Here is a 24285-nt window from a genome sequence, read left to right on the forward strand (position 1 = left end):
GTCAGTATGTCTGTTTGGGGGGGTGGTAGTCAGTATGTCTGTTTGGGGGGGTGGTAGTCAGTATGTCTGTTTGGGGGGGGTGGGGGTGGTAGTCAGTATGTCTGTTTTGGGGGGGGGGGGGTTGGTAGTCAGTATGTCTGTTTGGGGGGGGGTGGTGGTAGTCAGTATGTCTGTTTGGGGGGGGGTGGTGGTAGTCAGTATGTCTGTTTGGGGGGGGTGGTGGTAGTCAGTATGTCTGTTGGGGGGGGGGGGGTGGTAGTCAGTATGTCTGTTTGGGGGGGGGTGGTAGTCAGTATGTCTGTTTGGGGGGGGTGGTGGTAGTCAGTATGTCTGTTTGGGGGGGGGGGGTGGTAGTCAGTATGTCTGTTTGGGGGGGGGGGTGGTAGTCAGTATGTCTGTTGGGGGGTCAGTATATTTGTTTGGGGTGTGTCAGTGGTTGGGGCCTCCGGGCCTGTACAGATCAGCACTGAGCTAGTTGAGTGAAGGAGAGCGGTCAGTGGTCCACAGCAGCTCTATGTAGGGCCACTTGGTCTGGAGGCATCGCTTCACTGGTGTGTCGTCTGTCCTCACCATTGGGTCCTCGAAGCCCAGGATCAGAGCTGTACCCTGCACATACTCCACCTGACACACACACACACACAGACAGACACACACACAGTGAGTGTTCATACATACAGGTGCTGGTCATATAATTAGAATATCATCAAAAAGTTGATTTATGTCAGTAATTCCATTCAAAAAGTGAAACTTGTATATTATATTCATTCATTACACGAAGACTGATATATTTCAAATGTTTATTTCTTTTAATTTTGATGATTATAACTGACAACTAATGAAAATCCCAAATTCAGTATCTCCGAAAATTTTAATATTACTTTAGACCAATACAAAAACATATTTTTTTATATTGAGCTCTGTGAACCGCCAGCCTCTTTAGCAATGACCTTTTGTGTCTTTCCCTCCTTGTGCAAGGTGTCAATGGTCGTCTTTTGGACAGCTATCAAGTCAGCAGTCTTCCCCATGATTATGTAGCCTACAGAACTAGACTGAGAGACCATTTAAAGGCCTTTGCGGGTGTTTTGAGTTAATAAGCTGATTAGAGTGTGGCACCAGGTGTCTTTAATATTGAACCTTTTCACAATATTCTAATTTTCTGAGATACTGAATTTGGGGTTTTCATTAGTTGTCAGTTATAATCATCACAATTAAAAGAAATAAACACTTGAAATATATCAGTCTGTGTGGAATGAATGTATACATTATACAAGTTTCACTATTTGAATGGATTTACTGAAATAAATCAACTTTTTGATGATATTCTAATTTTATGACCAGCACCCTGTACACCTTATGATTACACCCTTGGTGTAACTGTGTCAGAATGTTAAAGGTATGTCTTACTCTCTCATTGTGGTTGGACTGTTTCAGGCCATTATAGTGGTAGACAGGGAAAGAGTCTGGAATCCCAGTATCCTGAAATACACATAATAGGCCAGTTTAGACAGACTAGTTGTGGGTGTGTGTGTGTAGTATTACTGACTCTACTCTGGAAGATGTGTGTTTATCTGAAGCCACAATTGGACAAAAGAACATTCTCTAACCCGCAGATAATTCAGCATACTTTAGCATGAAACTCTAGCCATAACACTAACCCCAAAGAGCAGCCTGAATTGAAACCAGTCAATAATGACAGAGCCAAACACTTTGGTTAGATGATCCAGAAGGCTGATAGAATGTGTGTGTGTGTTTGTGAAACCATAACCCAAGTCTTTGTGTGTGCGTGTCCAGTTGGCTAGTGGCAGTATAATTTCTTTGTGGCCAAGGGCCATTTCTCTGGTGAGTCCCTGAAGCCCTGATCACTTTAACACACTTCCCGCTCCTCTTTCTCTCTGCCCCCCCGCCGCCTCTCTCCAGACCTCTCGCTCTTAAGAACTCTGCTTTTCTCCAGACTTCTTGCTTCAGAACTCTGCCTATCACCAGACCTCACGTTGCTTCAGAACTCTGCCTATCACCAGACCTCTCTTTGCTTCAGAACTCTGCCTATCACCAGACCTCTCTTTGCTTCAGAACTCTGCCTATCACCAGACCTCACGTTGCTTCAGAACTCTGCCTATCACCAGACCTCACGTTGCTTCAGAACTCTGCCTATCACCAGACCTCTCTTTGCTTCAGAACTCTGCCTATCACCAGACCTCTCTTTGCTTCAGAACTCTGCCTATCACCAGACCTCACGTTGCTTCAGAACTCTGCCTATCACCAGACCTCACGTTGCTTCAGAACTCTGCCTATCACCAGACCTCACGTTGCTTCAGAACTCTGCCTATCACCAGACCTCACGTTGCTTCAGAACTCTGCCTATCACCAGACCTCACGTTGCTTCAGAACTCTGCCTATCACCAGACCTCACGTTGCTTCAGAACTCTGCCTATCACCAGACCTCACGTTGCTTCAGAACTCTGCCTATCACCAGACCTCACGTTGCTTCAGAACTCTGCCTATCACCAGACCTCACGTTGCTTCAGAACTCTTCCTATCACCAGACCTCACGTTGCTTCAGAACTCTGCCTATCACCAGACCTCACGTTGCTTCAGAACTCTGCCTATCACCAGACCTCACGTTGCTTCAGAACTCTGCCCATCACCAGACCTCACTTCGCTTCAGAACTCTCTCTTTTCCCATCTTTCCAGATAGTTCTGCTTTGTATCTTAGCAGTATGTTTTAATGATGCTCCACTTCAGTTACCTGATCAGGAAAAAACTCCAAGAGGAAGGGAGCCAGCAGAACGATCCCCAAGCCCTCTGGATCCAACTTACTCTTCATCAGACTCACACTGGAGAGGGGAAGAGATTGAAAAAGGTGACCATTTCAACACAACCTTTTAAGCACAGCATTAAACAAGTTCTCCAATCGGTCAGAAAACCAAAGGGTAGTAATAAAGTGTTGGTTGTAAAACTAAGTGGGTTGTGATAATGGGTTGGCCAGAAGACTAAAAGGATAGTGATAAAAGATTGGTCAGAAAACTAAGGGCTTTCATTAAGATACATTTTTAGAGTATTATCGAAGAAGACTTGAGATGCTAGATTATTTTGTTGCGTAAACATGCATATATCGATAGCTCAAGAACCCACCTTCCCATTTTCTATCAAGCCCTCCCGTGTGGACACAACTGTGTCGGAAGTGTATCAAGTTTCAGGACAGAGTGCACGCATATCGCTCGATTTTCTGTCGACTGACGCCCACAATTCTGTCTCGAACATACCGGTGTAAATTAAAACGCTATGGAAATGACTATGCAAACTAAGATAAGTCTATCATCTTGTGGGGAAAACCGGTAAGGAGATGAGAGGAGTGGTGAGAAGGAGAGGAGTGGTGAGAAGGAGAGGAGTGGTGAGGGTTGTGAGGAGGAGGAGGGGGTTGTCAGTAAGGTATCAGGGTCTGACTAAACCCTGTTGTATGAACATTTACCTTGGAGTAATTTATGATTCACAATGTCTGATGAGGAATGTGTGTGTGTGTGTGTGTGTGTGTGTGTGTGTGTGTGTGCAGGAATCAATCTTTGATACTAAATATACCACTAGACATTCCTATGTGTGAGAGCTGTAATATTATTTTTATTCCAGTGATAAAGCAAATTTCCCTTTTAAGGCAGTGAGGCGAACAGTGAGTTATAGTCTGACAGGCTGATAACCTGCTACACTGAGCCAGTCTAACCCTCTATCACAGCTGCTGTCAACCTGCTACACTGAGCCAGTCGAACCCTCTATCACATCTGATAACTACATGTTCTCACTCCCCTGTCCACAAAATCACAGTAATAATAAACACTTTCATCCACTTAGTAACCGACACTTTAAGATGTTGCAGCATTAAACCTGGAGGAAGACACCATAGCTCTCAAATTCATTTCCTTTGTTAAATAATGATTGCATTGGAGTTCTAGAATGTGTAGCCTTTCTTTCTTGAGAAACACAGTTGTATTCAGTGAAGAGCTGACCTTTTTGCATTTGAAACCCTTCCCTTTTCCCAACACGCAGACACAGACACACACAGACCTGCCCAGGTTAGCGAGGACAGGTAAACCTATACGCGATCTAGGCTGTTGACCATAGGCAAGGTTCAACATTGTTTGAAGCAGCACTTTTGAAGCAGCACTTTTGAAGCAGCACTTTTTTTTTCTCTACTTTGGTCAATTTTTTGGATAGTATTTGAATGGCCCCTTCTCCGCCCTCTTTTTCAATCATTTGACATGTCTGTCTTGTACAGTCCAGCAGCAGTAAAATGTGAAATGGAATTATCGCTGGACAACAGCATGTACACGCACACACACTTACTATTGGGGTTCTGAGACGAGGTCAAGTGCCTTCATCACCTCCTCCAACAGAGAGTCTGGAATGAAGCCATTATCTAAAGACAGAGGGAGAGAGGACGTTAGTCAGATAAGTAGACCAAACCAGGTGACAGAACTCAGACTCTACAGCCACTGGGTGTCCATGTTTTCCTCAAGGCCCAAGTGGAGAGGGGAGACGGTGTCCCCTAATCATCAGGCCCAAGTGGAGAGGGGAGACGGTGTCCCCTAATCATCAGGCCCAAGTGGAGAGGGGAGACGGTGTCCCGTAATCATCAGGCCCAAGTGGAGAGGGGAGACGGTGTCCCCTAATCATCAGGCCCAAGTGGAGAGGGGAGACGGTGACTCCTAATCATCAGGCCCAAGTGGAGAGGGGAGACGGTGACTCCTAATCATCAGGCCCAAGTGGAGAGGTGAGACGGTGTCCCCTAATCATCAGGCCCAAGTGGAGAGGTGAGACGGTGTCCCCTAATCATCAGGCCCAAGTGGAGAGGTGAGACGGTGTCCCCTAATCATCAGGCCCAAGTGGAGAGGTGAGACGGTGTCCCCTAATCATCAGGCCCAAGTGGAGAGGTGAGACGGTGTCCCCTAATCATCAGGCCCAAGTGGGGAGGTGAGACGGTGTCCCGTAATCATCAGGCCCAAGTGGAGAGGGGAGACGGTGTCCCCTAATCATCAGGCCCAAGTGGAGAGGGGAGACGGTGTCCCCTAATCATCAGGCCCAAGTGGAGAGGTGAGACGGTGTCCCCTAATCATCAGGCCCAAGTGGAGAGGTGAGACGGTGTCCCCTAATCATCAGGCCCAAGTGGAGAGGTGAGACGGTGTCCCCTAATCATCAGGCCCAAGTGGAGAGGTGAGACGGTGTCCCCTAATCATCAGGCCCAAGTGGAGAGGTGAGACGGTGTCCCCTAATCATCAGGCCCAAGTGGGGAGGTGAGACGGTGTCCCGTAATCATCAGGCCCAAGTGGAGAGGGGAGACGGTGTCCCCTAATCATCAGGCCCAAGTGGAGAGGGGAGACGGTGACTCCTAATCATCAGGCCCAAGTGGAGCAGAAACAGGACAGGCCTTCACCTCCCCTCACACTGAACAAACAGTGTTTTTACATTAGCCAAGCTTTGAGGTAACTCATCACAGACACAACCACGAGCATCGGCCTTGTCCTCTCCTCTGTCTGACCTACATTCCTCAGGCATGACTGCTCTACCTGGGAGGACCAGCTTTAAACACTACCATGTGTGTGTAGGCATAAGTGGGTGTGTGCGCACTACATGCCTGGTTTAAACATAAGACTGTACAGTATGTGTCTCATGAACATGGGGAAGGCCTAAAGCTGAGATATTCATAGCTTAATCCCAAGTTTCAAATTATTGTTGTAAAACATTAGTTAAGCTGTGCAAGTGGGATGTTTTACTGTGTGGATGCTTGTGCGTTACTGTGTGGATGCGTGTGTTAGTGTGTGGATGCGTGTGTGTTAGTGTGTGGATGCGTGCACTCTGGCGCCAGTCTTCCATAACACAGAACTACGCTGACTCATGAAGTGACAATGGCAGATTTATAGGCCTTCAACTGCTCTCAATTCTGCTGGTTTTAGTGTATAAAGAACATCCATTTTATAGTAAAGAATGTCAAAAAACAGCAGAAATGGATCTCAGTGCAGTCAGACACAGCCATTTTTCCCTCTCTCCTTCCATCTCTGGACGGAACGGGTCAGTGTGTTTACATATCTAGTGTTGAGGCCACCAGAACAGACTTCTCTTAGCTGGCAAGGCACCCTGTCAGAACATCCAACTACACACACTTGGCTCTCCAAAGTATTCATCCCCTTGGACTTGAAATGTATTTAATAAGGAGTTTGTGCCACTGATCAACATAGACAATGCCCATTATGTGAAAGTGAGAAATGACATCTGAAAATTGTTCTGTAGTAACTACAAACATGAAACAGAAAATAATGAATTGTATAAGTATTCAACCCCTTTGCCATGACACAGATTAAATGAGCTGTGGAGCAACCAATTGTCTTTAAAAGACATGTAATTAGCTGAATGGATTCCACCTGTGTGTAATTAAAGTGTTTCTCTGTGAAGTCCCACAGTTAGTACAATTCCTAACAAAAACGATGTCATGGAGACAAAGGAGCATTCAAAGCAAATCTGGAATAAGGTTCTACAGAAGCACCGATAAGGGGTAGGATAAAGGAACATTTCCATGGGAGACATGTGCATACTAAAACAACCACCTGGGGGCTTCACAACACTGGCCTTCATGGGAAAGTGATAAAAAGAAAACTCAAATCAAATGTCGGCTAGAGTCTGCCAAGAGGCATTTGGGAGATTCTGAGACCAAGTGGAAGAAACTTATATGGTCTCCTGAGACAAAAGTATAGCTTTTAGGCCTCAACACTAATTGTTATGTTAGGTGCATGCCTAACACTGCACATTATCCTGAAAACACAATCCCTACAGTGAAGCATGTTGGTGGCAGCATCATGCAATGGGGATGCTTCTCTGCATCAACACCTGGAAATGTAAAAGGACGTTTTATTTTGAAATATCATAATCGAAGTCCCCAATCCTCTGAGTCAAAACTGGGTGGAAGCGCCCTTGGCAGTAATTACAGCTTTAAGTCTATTGGGCTTTAAGTCTTCACCAAGCTTGCTAAACTAGATTTGGTAGTATTTGACAATACATCTTTACAAACATTTCTCATACACTCTAAAATTCCTTGGGGAGCATAACGGACAGAAATCATGTTAGAAGATTGAGATCAGGGCACCCCTGTAGCTTCAGCATTGTGCTTTGGGTGGTTGTACTGCTAAAAGGTGAAATTTCCTCCTAGTTGCGTATGCAAGTGAAACTGTCGCACTGTAGAGCCATGTCTAGCATTTCACAAAACAGCTGACCTCCTGGGATTTTCATACACTATAGTCTCAGTTTTACGAAGACTGTTGAGAAGAAGGTGGTGGTGTAATGGTCAGGGGAATGTTTTGCTTTCATGCCCATAGTCTACCAACTAATTAAATGGATATTTTCTAGCAATACAATGTCACAAAGCACACTTCATCTCAAGATGGTTACACAAACATGACAGTGACTTTCATAATGACTTGCATTGTCCCCAGATCTCAATTCAGAACCTGTTGAATCCAAGCCGAAAAGAATAAGCTCTGTGCACAAGCGTATGGACGAAGTTCCGCTTTAGCCAGATGTCGGCAAATCATTTTCTGGTTTATTTAAGGCGATCACCTGCGTCGCCCAAAATTTAAGTAGTTTACTGTGGGGTGCCGGCCGGCTATCGGCTAAGCTAGTTAGCGACGTGTTCCTTTTTAGTGTAGTATTAGGCAGGACAATAGAACGCATAAACATTCACCCTAGCCTAAAAACGGCAAAAGAACACTGGCTGAGCTGGAACGCTAGCGCGTCCCCATAGCAAGTGAATTGAAACAAACCTTCGTTTAGCCTCTTCTAACCTGAATTCCATAGCCTCAAAAAAGTACCAAAACAGGTCTCCTCTTTTATTTTACTACTGTAACCTCATTTCACAATGAAACTGAAAAATAACAACTGGCATAGGAAGTAAACATCTGGTCCTATATGATATTAATGGCGCTTAAACCTGCGTTACGTGGAAGTATATAAAAAAAATAATTCTAGTCTAGCGTTTGAAGTCATTGAATGGCGCAAGCCATATTTTATTAAAAAGAGGACATTCTCATAATTAAAATGATGCCCCACTTGTACCTTGGAAATTAAATGAGTCACGTACATTACATTTCTTTTTTTTGTACAACAGCATCACTCATCTTGTTGTGAGTTTAGGTGTTTACTAATGCGGATAAGTATTAGTAAGTAAACCGGAAACTGCAATGCAGACTTCTAGACAAAAGCGGAAGTTCGTTACTACACTGGTGCACAGAGCCTATTAATGCCATTCTGAAGGCAATAGAGGGTCCTCATATTTTGCCCTTAAACATTCATTTTGTACTTGAACACAACACACTAACAATGTAGTTGGCCAACAGCCTGGTATTCAGGGCTCTTTTGTCCCTCTAATCACTCATATAAAAGCATTTAAAGCATTCATTAACACAGCATTACATGTATGAGCCCAGGGCCAGGAAAAAGGCAGCATGAAAATAATGACTGATATTATACTATAGCCTAGGCTAAAGCATATTAGGCATGCCAGAAAAGCATTTTAGAAAGCCCATGTAAGATGCATTTACTGCGAAATGAAACCAATGTTAGTAATTGGCTTTGAGTGTGGCAGTATTTGTATGCATACTGTATGGACTGGTTATTTGACACTAACTTTCAACCTTTTGGCTGGATAATAATGTAGACGTAAATTACTTTTGCTAGTTCATAGATTTTCTGTGCTCTTCGCAGAGTAATATGGCCTTTTTAGATTTAAATAATTAATATGCGGAAATTACCTAAAGCTACAGGATGTTTCAGCACTATGTGCTTCGATCTGCTCTCTCTTGCTATCATTCCTGGAGCATGCAGATAGGGTTCGAGTCATGTAAAATGTATTGTAAAACATATTTTTGATGTTCTCCTGAACAGATATAATTTGGATTTCAACGATGTGGCTACAGTCAGTTCCCAAAAGAAGTGCTGGGTTTCTGGATGGGCAGAGTTTTAATGTCCCCGGTCAAACAGCCACAGGAAACAGCTGGTTGATGCATTGTGCGAATGTAATAACATTTCTACAGGCAAGTATGCTGAGAACACATCATTATTTAAAGCAAGACATTGCAAGCAATTGGGGTTAACGGTCTTGCTCAGACAAAACGACAGGGTTGTTCACCTGTCACCCTGGGGATTACAACCAGCCACGTTTCCTGTCCCAACACTCTTGACCACTAGGCCAGTCATTTCCATATACAACCCCAAGTGAAAACAGGGCTGTATATTGCCACTGCTGTTTCAAGGCCACTATTGTCAAATGCTAACACAAGTGTATTATTATTTGTCAAATGCTAACACAAGTGTATTATTATTTGTCAAATGCTAACACAAGTGTATTATTATTTGTCAAATGCTGACACAAGTGTATTATTATAGCAAGAAATAGCAAGAAAGCGGAGTTTAAAAACAGAAAATGCAGCCTACATATTTGACATTTTACAACATTCTAAGGTTTATATGAAAAATTACATTTTCAAAAACTAATAGTCATGCCAACTGTTTTAAATGATCACTTAACTGCTTAAACAGCTCCATGCGCGCACACAATGTGATTGTTTTGGCATATGACACAGTATGCTTTTCCGTTTTATGTTTTTTTTTCAGACCGGCCTAAGCGGATTATGTGATGGCATCTACATTGATTTATTCCACGTTCATAAATATAGCTGTTAAATGGTATTGTGCGCATCGGGACGTGTATTGACATTCCAAGTGTGTTTCTATTAACAGTAAACCACAGTGAGAACAATGGCAATAAGCACGACAAAACGGAATGACCCCCACTCATTCTCCCCTTCCTCACTTCCACAACAGTTCCCTCCCCCACCCTCCACATCACCCTCCATTCCACCCAGCCAAGCCAAGAGCCAGAGGGAGAAGAGGATGGGAGCGGGTTGACTCAGCTGTGGGAGGAGCGGGACAGACCCTGGAGACCACAGGAAGAGATGTGTACCCTAACCCCCAAAACAACAAAAGCAGAGATGAGAGGAGAATGGGACCCCGCCGCTCAGAGGATAAAAGGTTACCCAGACAACCTGCTCAACCCGGAAAGATATTGGAGAAAAGATAACAGGACAAGGATATTAGTGTTTATGTGAAAGAAAGATACTAAATCAATGAAGAGCATTACCTTCAGGGTCGAAGCTTTGGAAGACTCTTCTGGCCTGTTCAGACGGAGACTCAGGGGCCACCAGACACATCTCCTAAAGATAGACATGTCATGTAAGCCAACATTATCTTCCTAAAGATAGACATGTCATGTAAGCCAACATTATCTTCAAGTCTTAAAAACACAGACATGAAACAGGTTTCCAATTCTTCAAAAAATCTCCAGAGAAAATGAGAGTGAATTAAAAGACTGGGGCATACAGAGATCAAGAAATAAGTCAGAGAGCTGAAAGATTAATCGAACACCCCCCTGGGAGACCCTGAAGTCAGATCATGTAACACACGCGCAGCACTCGACTACACACAGGAGACTTGTAACACAGGCCATGCCACTTGTGCCATCACCAGAAATGCCCAAATTGGAGAGAAAACAGATGGGCAAGACTAACCTACACTGGCGCTAACAGGAGTGTATGTTTCAGTGCTATGTGGACCATCATAATCATCAGGCTCTGTTGGGTTATTAGTCGATCTGCAGATAAAACTAGACGTTTTGTTTTCACTCAAAACACACAATCAGGCACTTGCATGCGTTTTTTGGCCAAGTGAGAGTGAGGAAGAGAGAGATTTCACAGCGAAAGGGGTGTTTGTGTGTGCATGACAGAGTTAAGATGAGTGGGCACCGATCACTGGATTCATTAAAGGTCCGCCAGGTAAAATGACAGTTTCAAAAGGCTGGGAATAAACTGTACTTAGGAGTAGAGGGTGTTTATAACAGTGATGTCTTATACAAACACCCGCTTGTCCCGAACACAAACACACTCAGTAAAGAGCAAATAAACAGAGTTCATCTCCCTTAGCCAGCATTTATTAAAAGAGCAGCTCACATGAGACTGTAAGTCAGGGTTTCATTGAGACATAGTACTGTCCTCAGGGCTGAGGGAGAAGACTCACAGCTGGTAGGGGGGACACACAAGCACAGAAACACACTGAGGCCTGTAAGACCAGCTGGAAAATACACAATGGTCCGATTTGTTAGTTTAAGAATGCCTATATATCAGCCAGGAGATTTTTCCCCGAGATAGAAAGAGATGTAGATAGACATATGTTAAGGGTTAATCAAGGGTCAGGGGGTTAACACCAGCAGAAGAGAAGGAAGACGCTCAAGGGAGCATGTGACATATTGTATAACACAGCTAAAGACATCATCCAGGATAGGGTTCACTGTCAAGTCTTCTCTGGTGGAGATACTGAATCGCTAGGTAAAAACACAACTGAACCATGTGGAAATCCACTGGATAACAGGCAGGTGGGCCAGTCAACCAGGAGGCTGTAACCAGGGACAACAGATCGCCAGGATGTCAATTACTGTAACCAGGGACAACAGATCGCCAGGACGTCAATTACTGTAACCAGGGACAACAGATCGCCAGGATGTCAATTACTGTAACCAGGGACAACAGATCGCCAGGATGTCAATTACTGTAACCAGGGACAACAGAACACCAGGATGTCTATTACTGTAACCAGGGACAACAGAACGCCAGGATGTCAATTACTGTAACCAGGGACAACAGATCGCCAGGATGTCAATTACTGTAACCAGGGACAACAGAACACCAGGATGTCAATTACTGTAACCAGGGACAACAGAACACCAGGATGTCTATTACTGTAACCAGGGACAACAGAACACCAGGATGTCTATTACTGTAACCAGGGAAAAGAGATCACCAGGATGTCTATTACAGTAATCAGGGAAAAGAGATCACCAGGATGTCTATTACTGTAACCAGGGCCAAGAGATCACCAGGATGTCAATTACTGCACCAGGGCCAAGAGATCACCAGGATGTCAATTACTGTAACCAGGGACAACAGATCACCAGGATGTCTATTACTGCACCAGGGACAACAGATCACCAGGATGTCTATTACTGTAACCAGGGACAACAGATCACCAGGATGTCTATTACTGTAACCAGGGACAACAGATCACCAGGATGTCTATTACTGTAACCAGGGACAACAGATCACCAGGATGTCTATTACTGCACCAGGGACAACAGATCACCAGGATGTCTATTACTGTAACCAGGGACAACAGATCACCACAATGTTTATTACTGTAAACAGGGACAACAGGAGAGTACCAAGACAGGCATTTTGACATTTGGAAGTTCCATATCATGATATTATCTTTGACAATATTGCTATAATATTATACTAATACTCTGTTTGGAGACCAAAAATATTTTTCATGAAATGTGTTAATCTTTTAAAAACAGAATTTACAGAATTTACATTGTTTTCTGAACTTTTACTTCCATAACATTAATATTTGCATGGCTCACTTGTCGGTCTACAACAAACATGTAGAGGGATAAAACAGCAACCTATAAACACAAAATGACAAAGCACAATACATCTGGTAACTAGAAAATGTTAGGCTTAGTGTGGTCCAGGTGTGTAAGCATCTACTTTCAGAACACATGAAGCAGGCGTTTTAATCTAACCTTCAGCTCTTTAAGCAAAAACTCTTGTCTTTCACCACTTTCCTGTCCAATGAAGCATACAACACCAGAAAAAAAATGAAAAAAACAGCTACAAATATTGTATTGGCACTTTATTATTGAGAATATAGTATTCTGAGGTTCCTGGCCATTCATAACCCTATGTCACTGTGTGACAAACCGTGGCTGTTTGACCATATCTCATTTTCAGGTGACTTCATGTCAACACTGTCTGTTCCACTAGGGGACATTTACCTTTTTATTCATGTCAACACAGTGTCTGTTCCACTAGGGGACATTTACCTTTTTATTCATGTCAACACGGTGTCTGTTCCACTAGGGGACATTGTCCTTTTTATTCATGTCAACACGGTGTCTGTTCCACTATGGGACATTTACCTTTTTATTCATGTCAACACGGTGTCTGTTCCACTATGGGACATTTACCTTTTTATTCATGTCAACACGGTGTCTGTTCCACTAGGGGACATTTACCTTTTTATTCATGTCAACACGGTGTCTGTTCCACTATGGGACATTTACCTTTTTATTCATGTCAACAGTGTCTGTTCCACTATGGGACATTTACCTTTTTATTCTTTAGTCACACCACTGTAGCTTTATCTGAGTTCTTCAGAATGTTGCTGAAAAGTGAACTTCCGTCCTACTATTTTTCCTTCTGCCCTTATCCCTGGAGATGAGAAATATCCCCCGAAAATTCTGTGCTGGATTTTCGCCAAACGTAATGCTTTGAATTTAGATCAAAAACCTACAGTTTTTTGGGTCATAATTCAAAACGGGATTCAAGATGGGTCTGCCACCCTAACACCCAAGCAGGTTTTTAAAGCACTTCAGATATTGTTGTCCCATGCACTTTCACTAGTCTAACAACCATGAAAACCTGTAGCTCTGTCAAAACTGCCATTAACCTTTTAGTAGCCTCTAAGATCAGTCCTGGAGGGATGGTCGTATCTACCTGGAGAGGTAATTAACTTGGTGTGTTGTTTTGAATGTGATTGGTCATACCTCAAATATTGTAGGATTACTTTTACATGAGGTGGCGACATGTCCTATTATGTAATTTCTTTTTTGGGACTATGGTGTAAAAATTACTTTAATTGTTTTTAAATACAATACAATCTTGAGGCACTGATTAAACACAATGTGAAAAAGTTACAAGGGGACATAGACATTTTAATGGCATACCAACCTAAATAGGCACCAGTTGACCCCAATACATTTAAAAACGATATACTTCTTTGGGCCAGCATTAACGATCTTTTGCCCCAACTTACACAGTGAGAAAAAACTAAAATGAACATTGACCGCTGCCATCTGGTTTTCTCTAACCCTAACCAGGCGGTCGGTCTCTAGCGAGACATACTGCAACCAGGCTGTCGGTTTCCAGCGAGACATACTGCAACCAGGCTGTCGGTTTCCAGCGAGACATACTGTAACCAGGCTGTCGGTTTCCAGCGAGACATACTGCAACCAGGCTGTCGGTTTCCAGCAAGACATACTGTAACCAGGCTGTCGGTTTCCAGCAAGACATACTGTAACCAGGCTGTCGGTTTCCAGCGAGACATAACCAGGCTGTCGGTTTCCAGCGAGACATACTGCAACCAGGCTCTCAGTTTCCAGCGAGACATACTGCAACCAGGCTGTCGGTTTCCAGCGAGACATACTGTAACCAGGCTGTCGGTTTCTAACGAGACATCCTGCAACCAGTCTGTTGGTATCCAGCGAGACATACTGTAACCATATTTCAACACCAATTCATTACCAACACCAAAGTCTGCACATAGACACACAAAGTACAAACACCATGAACGTAGTTGCAATGACTCAACACACACATGCCGTGTGTCTGCACGTATATGCTCATGTGTTTTATTTTCCAGGCCTACTAGCATGCCTTTGATGTGTGTTTTATTAGAGGCCTGGGGCAGATGCTGCAGAGTTTAGATTACATGTCAAGTCACACACTCAACAGGGACAGTGTGTGTGTGTGTGTGTGTGTGTGTGTTTATTAGCGTTCTCCTGATCCCGCCGCCAATATGCTCACAAAAACATGCACACACAAGCCTGGTGCCCAGACTTTGTGTGCGCCAGTATCCATGTGTATTATGAAAGTCAACAGGAATGCCTTCCCAACCAGCTCAGAACCTCAGCCTGTTCCACAAACACTCAATCCTGCATTGTTCTACTGGAGCGTTTCTTATGAATCAGACTCAGCGGCTGAACAGCACCAGAAAACCTCCTTAAATAGTAACTACCTCTGCATCTCCCCATCTCTCCCCTCTCCTCAACCCAATTCCTTCCTCCTGAGATCTAAGGCTGTAGCTGGGTGGAGCCTTAACCCTCTCTTTTCTATCCCTTCCCTCCTCTGACACATGCTTTCCTCTCTCCCCCCACCCACCCACACTGACCATTCTCCCTCTCTCTCTCTCTCTCTCTCCAACCACCCACCCCTCTCTCCCTGAATCCCTATTCTACAGAGTTGGTTTAAGGTTTCTCTTCGTTAGGCCTCTTAATGCAGAATAATCCATTAAGTTCAGATCCTTGTCCTGGCTAAGAGGGAGTGAGGCAGTACCACAGATGTGTGTGTGTTAGGTAAGGTGGAGCTGTGTGCCAGAGGACAGTGATTAATGATCTGTCAGGGACAACAAGGTGTAGGTCTAGTTGTGAACAACAGGGCATCAGTAGACACAGCCCAGCCTGAGACAAAAGGCCTTATCACACATCCTCTGTCCCTGCTACAGTAGAACAGGCCAGATGACAGACATTATTAATGACTGTTACTGGACACCCTTACTCCATACAGCAGTGTGGCGAGGCAAGTAAACCGCTCTTCTCTCTTCGAGACATTTGGAAAATGAGAGCTCTCTCTGTCACAGGAGATGTTTATGAACAAGTAACATATGTCTGTATTATACATCAGACACAGGGTCTTTTGGGACAGAGTGTTAGACAGAAGCCTGTCTCCGTAGGGACGCAGGGTCTTTTGGGACAGAGTGTTAGACAGAAGCCTGTCTCCGTAGGGACGCAGGGTCTTTTGGGACATGCGTTAGACAGAAGCCTGTCTCCGTAGGGACGCAGGGTCTTTTGGGACATGCGTTAGACAGAAGCCTGTCTCCGTAGGGACGCAGGGTCTTTTGGGACAGTGCGTTAGACAGAAGCCTGTCTCCGTAGGGACGCAGGGTCTTTTGGGACAGCGCGTTAGACAGAAGCCTGTCTCCGTAGGGACGCAGGGTCTTTTGGGACAGCGCGTTAGACAGAAGCCTGTCTCCGTAGGGACGCAGGGTCTTTTGGGACAGCGCGTTAGACAGAAGCCTGTCTCCGTAGGGACGCAGGGTCTTTTGGGACAGTGCGTTGGACAGAAGCCTGTCTCCGTAGGGAAGTAGGGTCTTTTGGCACATGCGTTAGACAGAAGCCTGTCTCCGTAGGGACGCAGGGTCTTTTGGGACAGTGCGTTGGACAGAAGCCTGTCTCCGTAGGGACGCAGGGTCTTTTGGAACATGCGTTAGACACAAGCCTGTCTCCGTAGGGACGCAGGGTCTTTTGGGACATGTGTTAGACAGAAGCCTGTCTCCGTAGGGACGCAGGGTCTTTTGGGACATGTGTTAGACAGAAGCCTGTCTCCGTAGGGACGCAGGGTCTTTTGGGACATCGCGTTGGACAGAAGCCTGTCTCCATAGGGACGCAGGGTCTTTTGGGACATGCGTTAGACAGAAGGAACTGGTCTCCCTCCCTTTAACTCACTGAACCAGAAACCTCTGTAGACACACACACTGTAGCATAGCGGACACAAACAAACAGCAGAGCCGGTTAAACCATCACAGCACGTATGCACTCACATTCCCCAGAGGAGACTAGGGAGGAGAAAACGGAGGCCTGTGAATGTCATCACGGCCAGAAAGAGGAAGACAGGGAGGAGGGGAAGAGACAACAGGGATGGAGAGAAAGAGGACATGGTCCCCTAGGACAGCCGGCAGCCTTGGTTAAGCACATCCTTCCTTCCTCTATCCTTCCAGGAACACCTGAGGGCATAATGACTGACTGGGACAGGACAGGGTTAGTGAGTAGGTTAACTGTACCCTCGAAGACGCCGACCTCATGTCTCAGATCAGTCATTACTTCAACGAAGAAAGAAGCGTCTTGATGCCGACTCAAAGTTTTGAAAAAGAACATTTCTCCTTCTCTCTCCTCCTCCCTGTATCGCCTCCACCCCGCCTCCCTGCGTGGTGACAGGAGGCCACAGATCCCATTACAGGCATTTATAAAGAGCTCTTAACAGAGATGAACAGAGGTGGATGGGGGTGAGATAGGTACCAAAAAAAATACAAACGGGGAAGCTTTTGTCCCGTTAGATCCGATAAAAACACTAATGCCATTAGGCAGTCACACACTAATGGTCTGAAAGCCACACTGTAACACTGACGGACTCACTTACACAGTTGGTTGAGACACTGGGGAATACTGGAACGGAAGGGCACGCACGCGCACACGCAGACACGCACACACGCACGCACGCAGACACGCACACACGCACGCACGCAGACACGCACACACGCACGCACGCAGACACGCACGCAGGATGATATTCATGCTTTGAAGTGGGCTCCAGATGTCAACATAAACACACTGAAAAACCCTGCGTTCGTTAGCACCCAACAACAACCACGGCAGACAGAACATGTACTCTCCTTACTGCAGCGCATGACTGTGTACATGTCTGACAGGGCAGAAGACGCCTCGCCCTAATCAGCACAGCGTCAGCTGCATCAGCTCAGTGTGGTACCCCATCACCAGCGGGACAAACGGATCCAGATGGGAACTCTGGGATCACATTCCCAACCGGAAACCATCCACCTGAGGGGACATAGGCATGCACGCGCACAGACGCGCACGCGCACAGACGCGCACAGACGCGCACAGACGCGCACGCGCACAGACGCGCACAGACGCGCACACGCGCACAGACGCGCACGCGCACAGACGCGCACAGACGCGCACACGCGCACAGACGCGCACACGCGCACAGACGCGCACACACGCGCACACGCGCACACACGCACACACGCACACGACACACCTCCTCATACGCCCATTAACGCAAATCAGGATCAGGTTCCCCGATCCCAGGAATGTGTGTGTACTCTGAGGCCAGTGGCTTGGTAGACGGGATGGTTATTGGTGGTCATCACAGTGAAATCCCAAAGGTCATGACCGTGACTCCAGGTCATCTTAGTTTGTGATCCCCAGCATGAAGACACTAGCCAGCATACAGTAACATCCTCTACACAAACGAGGACAGGGAAAGGGAACTCCGCTCAATCAAACAAAATACAAGTCAACTGTGTGACCAGTAGGTATCGATCTTCAGCAATTCCGGTCTACTTTTGTTCTTACAAATGTGTAAGCAAAAACAGACTGTTTAAAAAAATTATAATAATCTCAAACTAATGTAAACTGTTAGAGCCTGCACAATAATGTGATCTGTAACACATACAAAGTATTGGATTCATTACAAACACCAGACTGAGGCATTATGACATTCCACCAACGGTATTGGTTTTGTTTTTTTGTGGGCCTGGAAACAGCTCAGAAACCTTTGCTTTTGGAATAAACAATACTGTACTCATTGTATCTTTTGGGTGTGGTATTGTGTAGTAAATGCTAAGTGTGACATTTTGTTTCCTTCTGATGCTATATCCTCTACCAGGGATAATTGATGAGCTCCACCTTCCGCAGATGTGTGGCTTTGATATGCAAGTACAGTAGTATAGAGTTACACACACACTGACTGGCAAGTACAAAAATACCATCCACAGTCAACACAATCCAGCGCTTGCATATATACTGTAACAGGTAACACTTCAGTTGTGGGAAATTATTTTTGTATATGAACGGGTCTACATTTAGATTAAGGACACTCCAATTTAAAGAACTCTCTTGTAGCGGCTTCAAAAGTAACTACAATTCATATACGGCAAACTATTTTGAAAAAAGTATTTCGGTGCACCTAAAAGTCATGTTTTTTAAGCAATATAGGAGCAAAATAGATTTATACACAATTAGGGTTGTTCAAAATGTCCTAAAAGCTTTTTCATCAATATGATATTGATGACTAAATACATTTGTATTTATTTGTATATCTATGTCATCATTATTACCTTAAAATCTACTTTTACAAAAAAGCTTTTCTATGGCGTTATTATAGTTGTGAGTTTTTGTTCCTGACTAACAGAAGGGCTGGCGAGTTCAGCTGCACGCCGAGTCATGCCGTCAGTGTACTCAATGGGAGGAAAAGGTTTCAGATGAGAAAGAATGTTGGTGGTGTTGCCAGACATCATCTGTACTACTTTTCGGGGCATATCTTTCGGACAGATTTTTTCTGTGCTTCATCAGATTTAAAAAGGCAGAACCAGTTTCATATTACAGAAGTGGTAGGTCCCCTCTCTGCGACAATTTGCCTGTAGAACTTCGTCAATATCTGCCATGGCAGACTCCTTCACTAGTAGCCCTCGTGCTAACCATGTTACATAGCTATGTCAGAAATCCAGTAGGTGTATGTACTTGTGTTCCTCGAGCTGTCTGCTCTTGCTCTCTGCAAAAGCTTTTCGTATGAGATATGCACAAAGCAAAATAAGCAATATCAAAGATTATTTTCATTATTTAATCATTTTAAGCCCTACACAATCCTATTAAAACGTAATCCAAATCTCATCCCTTACCTTAACCATAATAAATATTCTCACTGACAAGGTTTACGATAATAGTGAGGACTTGAGGAATTCTGCTGCTCATTAGGAATAAAATACATGGAGCATCTGGCAAGGCAAGGACATTGGGAATTTAGGGTTGGGGAAAACATATAAATGTGTCTGATAATCATCTGTTGGTCGTCACAAGTATAGTAATACAAATGTTGGAGTTGGTGTTTGTTGCTCTGTGCTTCTTGGCCCGTTTGAGCAAGATTGCAAGGCTTCAAGAGCATGCCAAAAAACAGCAGCAACTAGCCATATAAGACCATACTGCTACTATTCACTCGTCCCTACTGCCCCTCTCTCTTACCCAATCTCTCTCCCAGACTCTCTTTCTGATGTGAACTGTGCAGTATTAAATCTGTTAAAGCACACATTCCTAGTCCTGCTTTTTCTAACCTGCCGCTGGAAGAAAGACTGGCTTATATTACTCACAGACACAGAGGGCCCAGGTTGAGTGTTTGAGTAACTCTTACCTTGGTGAAGAAGACAGAGAGATGAGTTTCACTGCCAAGGATCCATATAGGGAACTTTGGAGACTTCAGGAACGCTCCCACCTGAAAAGAATACACACACCACACACCAAATAAGAACACCTTTGCTCTAGTTTTGCTGTTTTAGTCCTATTCCAGAGTAACCAGGTTTGTTTTACAGACTCTAGGCTTTCTAATGTCAGTTGAACTAATGGAGAGACAGTAGGAATGGAAAAGAGGAATACAATCTGAGGCCGTAATAAAAAAAATTATAAGAGTGCACCATAGATATGGTTGCTAAAAACACAATGGTTGATCAACAATATGATACCAAGGTCTTAGCGCTGTACTGCAGTCACTGAACTACAGAGATTTTCTCCAGCTGTAAACAAATGTTCATATCGGCTGAGTTTTTGTTATACCAGCAATGGTTACTTTGTTAAACGGAGCTAAAACAATCTTTATTTTTAAAGATTTGTAATAATATTTAAACCTGAAGGACATAAAGTCTGGTAAGGTTAGTCTGACTTATTGCCTGGTCCTGTACATTCTGGTGTATTGCATTTCATACACCAATAAAAAGGGAAAAAAAGGTTTACTACAGCAAGATGTTGCAGCTACCAGAGGTTTCTGAGAGAACCCCGGTTCTAAGCTCATTTTCAAAGTGTCAGGGGGTCATGACCTCTAGATTGGAAAAATGTTACCCTGACCTCTAGATTGGAAAAATGCTACCTTAGGCAATATTGCACTAGTTTCTAAACGCTCAAAATTGTTGCACAAACATTGTCTCTCACCGTTCTGTCAAGTTTGTGTGTAGGATTAGTGCTTAAGGTGGTTTGGTTGGATGAAGCCGGAGAAATGTGCTGAAGACTAGAAGAGGAACATGCATTTTGCAGTTAAAGGCTGCTGTAAAAGAATATTGGTGCCTCAATACTGATTATGTCAACACATGTGCATCTCTCTAAGAGCGGGACTGTGCAGAATTTTGCAGGTACATTACTGGTCAAAAATGTGGGGTCACTTAGAAATTTCTATTTTTTGTCCACTGAAATTACATCAAACTGATCAGAAATAGTTTAGATATTAAGAGGCCCATTATCAGCAACCATCACTCCTGTGTTGCAATGGCATCTTGTGTTTGCTAATCAATTTCAAAGGCTATGTGATCATTAGAAAATTACGATGGCACAGATGAAAACTGTGCTTATTAAAGAAGCAATAAAACTGGCCTTCTTAAGGCTAGTTGAGTATCTGGAGCATCAGCAATTGTGGGTTCGATTACAGGCTCAAAATGGCCAGAAAGAAAAACTTCCTTCTGAAATGTCGGTTTACAACATTAACAATGTCTACACTGTATTTCTGATCAATTTAATGTCATTGTAATATGTACACAAAAAAAGGTGCTATGCTTTTGAAAACAAGGACATTTCTAAGTGACCCCAAACATTTGCACGGTAATGTACAGGATCACTCAAAGATCACTTGAAGATCAGTATGAGTCCTCCAAAGCACATCTTTGTTTTTACCACACTGCTCGCATGACCAGGAAGCTCTCGCCAGCACATGTGTATTATGTTCATGTTTTCATCCATGTTAGTGCGGATTCAGAATCGCCTTTACTAAAGCTGTAGTTTAGATGTGTTACTTTCCAATAAAGGGCTGTATTCTTACCTGCTTAATTGTACTGTGGTTAGGGTATAAATATTTGAGGTGGATGTTACGTAAAAATATCTGCCAGATGGCGGGACATTTAATAGTGGGAGCCAGACCAATTGTCGACTCCTATTACTGTGTTGATACAATCATGAATGTTCAAGTTTTACTGTCTTTTATTTCAACGTTTTGGCCAAGGCAAAGTGGTGCTAATTAGACACTATGGGGATCCTATGTGATTTCTTCTGTGGGTAGAATAAACAGCCAGGTTGACTTCAGTTCATAGAGACTTTGTTAACATAGTCTCCGGGCAGGCCACACCTGTGTACGGTATACTAGACATAGTTGTTGATTGCTGGTATGTACTATTTGATTCATTGTATCCATACTGATGTACTGTAATTAATATAATTATAGAGAAATTGCATTCTTTGCAAGATAAACTATTCCTTGGAAATAATTGTTTGTGGTGAAAAATGCTCACAAAGCATATGCTTCGGTATCAAACTGAATCCCTGATCACGTATTTCACTTTATTAATTGAACAATGTGTCAAACACTGCCAGTATTAGCATAATTCTAACCTATAGACAAACGCCTTTATATCTGGAATTGTATGTGGGCTTAGCTACCCCACAAGACCTTGATAAATATAGTCACACTGACATAATACTTTGATGATATGGAGTCAGACTTAACACCATACCATACTAATATATTCAGTACAGCTGTATTCTTACATGACAAATGTTATCATCAGCCAAGTTCAGTGGGACAGAACATGTCGTAGAGGACTATCACCTCCAAACACATCAGTTCACACAGGAGCTTGAATGTTTTTTGTCTGTGAAATGTTGTTAGTGTTTTTTCTCCCCACTGTCCAACTGCTCAGAGTTAAGTGCAAAATATTGAACTCAACAGGGTGTGTATGAAAGTGTTGTGGTGCCAATTCCATCACAGCATGTTTCTCTCACAACATCTCATTGCATTAACACAGGACCAGTGAACACAAACAGTCAGTTCATACCTTACAGTAGCGTAGTGACTCCATTAGAGTGAGGAAGCCCACTGATGCCTGGCTGTGGATGCCATGGAGCTCTGAGGGCAAGACATAGGTTAACAGACACACTAAATGTTTCTGCTTTGTGAGTGACAGAAAGCAGCAAAATATAGCAGGACTTGGAAAGTCTTTCAATCTTCTACAATGGCTGACCACTGCCATCTGGTGTTAAGCTCTGGAACAGCAGTCCCCAGGTGACAAGACACCATTCCTGCAGTCTAAACACCATAAATGCAGAGATTAGATGTGTGTTTACCTGCGTGTGGAGTACTTACTCATGCCGGAGCACTCCCTGTCCCCGTCCCAGACATTAGAGACGGCATGGCCCGTCACTAACAAGTTAACAAGACTCTGACTGAGGAGAAAGAACGACAGAGGCTTAATTGTTCTGGAACATGACTCAAGTTATTAGGGAAATGTAGCAAAGAGAGGAATTAAAGCGAGGGTTTAGGGGAGGTACCTGCCGTGGCCATAAACTGGATCTATAAGAGGCTCAGTGGTATCCTCAATTTCATTCCTGATGTTCTCTATCCCCTATGGAGACAGAAAGACAGAGCAAGATGTTACACGCACATCACCCACCCATAAGCAGAATTTACGGTCATGGGACATGGAATTAGCTTGTGACATGACTAACACATAAGGTGACACTCTTTAACTCCTCCACATTTATTTACTGGACATGAAGTGTAAAAGAAAATCTCCCCCTTTTGTACTAGTCAAGACTATTGTGTCCATTGCTACGTTTAGAGTGCAGAGTAATACCATAATAAGAGACTACCTTGGTCAAGATGACAGAGTAGAGGAAAAGCAAGACTCCACAGCGCCCTGTCCAGGTTTCATAAAGAGATACCACCTCCTCTCTTAGCTCTGATAATGACTTCACAATACGCTTCCTGTAAGGGTTGCAGAGGTTATAGAGGTCAAAGGCCAGGAGCTAGAGTTCAAAGAGAGCACCTTTAACTATTCACACTTCTTTAGGGGTCCATCAACTGCCTAACAAACATTACTGTGTAAAAGTCACAGGCCACCTGAAAAAATTAAAGTCAGTAATCTTTAAAAAAACTAAAACAAAAAAAAACACTAAAATTTTTCCAGGCTTTTCAGAGGATTTGCCATAACTCTTGACTTTGGCTGTCTTGTTATTTTCCCTGTCCAAGTGACCACACTCCGATTCAATGATGTTGATTTGAGGCTCTGTGGTGGTCAATCTAACAGGCCTTTCACCTACAGACTCCAGCTGCATCATTTGATCTCCATTTTAAAACTTTCGGTAATATAGATCGTACGGTGCCAAATGATCTCATACCACTGCAAGAAGAACAGTTTGGCTATAATTTATGCTGAAAGCTGTCAATTTATAGGTTGAAGATCAACACACCTGCAAAAATTACGGATGTGTCATATGTCAATAAAGACACGTGCAGCGCGTTTTCTTGTCAACGACTTTATCCGACTGATCAAACTGATCTGCAGTAATTTCGAAGAGGTGAGACAGTTTCGTGAATCACACTTGAAGATGATCGTATGTCTCTTCCCACATTTGAATCGAAGATATTTCCTGAGGTTTCATGAATGAGGGCCAATGTGTGCCCTGAGAAGATACTTTACCAATGAGGCAAAAACCTAGAAAAAAAATAATTAAAAAAACAGTAAACACCCAAAACT

At 43.8% G+C, this 24285-nt stretch overlaps 1 protein-coding gene across 1 annotated transcript in view; it reads right to left on the minus strand.

The window, feature by feature from the left end:
* Positions 1-350: 350 nt before the first annotated feature.
* mindy3 (MINDY lysine 48 deubiquitinase 3) overlaps positions 351-24285 on the minus strand; it is a 29421-nt gene continuing 5486 nt past the window's right edge. Inside the window, exons 6-15 of the mRNA XM_013139284.4 lie at positions 23399-23513; positions 23078-23151; positions 22893-22972; positions 22585-22655; positions 19908-19988; positions 10175-10247; positions 4336-4408; positions 2747-2834; positions 1405-1476; positions 351-621 (exon numbers count right to left, since the gene is read on the minus strand). Of these exons, the coding sequence (XP_012994738.2) occupies positions 472-621; positions 1405-1476; positions 2747-2834; positions 4336-4408; positions 10175-10247; positions 19908-19988; positions 22585-22655; positions 22893-22972; positions 23078-23151; positions 23399-23513 (877 nt within the window). The 3' untranslated portion in view covers positions 351-471. The remainder of the gene's footprint in view (positions 622-1404; positions 1477-2746; positions 2835-4335; positions 4409-10174; positions 10248-19907; positions 19989-22584; positions 22656-22892; positions 22973-23077; positions 23152-23398; positions 23514-24285) is intronic.

The sequence above is a fragment of the Esox lucius genome, chromosome 20 (genome assembly GCF_011004845.1).
Source record: "Esox lucius isolate fEsoLuc1 chromosome 20, fEsoLuc1.pri, whole genome shotgun sequence".
Classification (NCBI taxonomy): domain Eukaryota; kingdom Metazoa; phylum Chordata; class Actinopteri; order Esociformes; family Esocidae; genus Esox; species Esox lucius.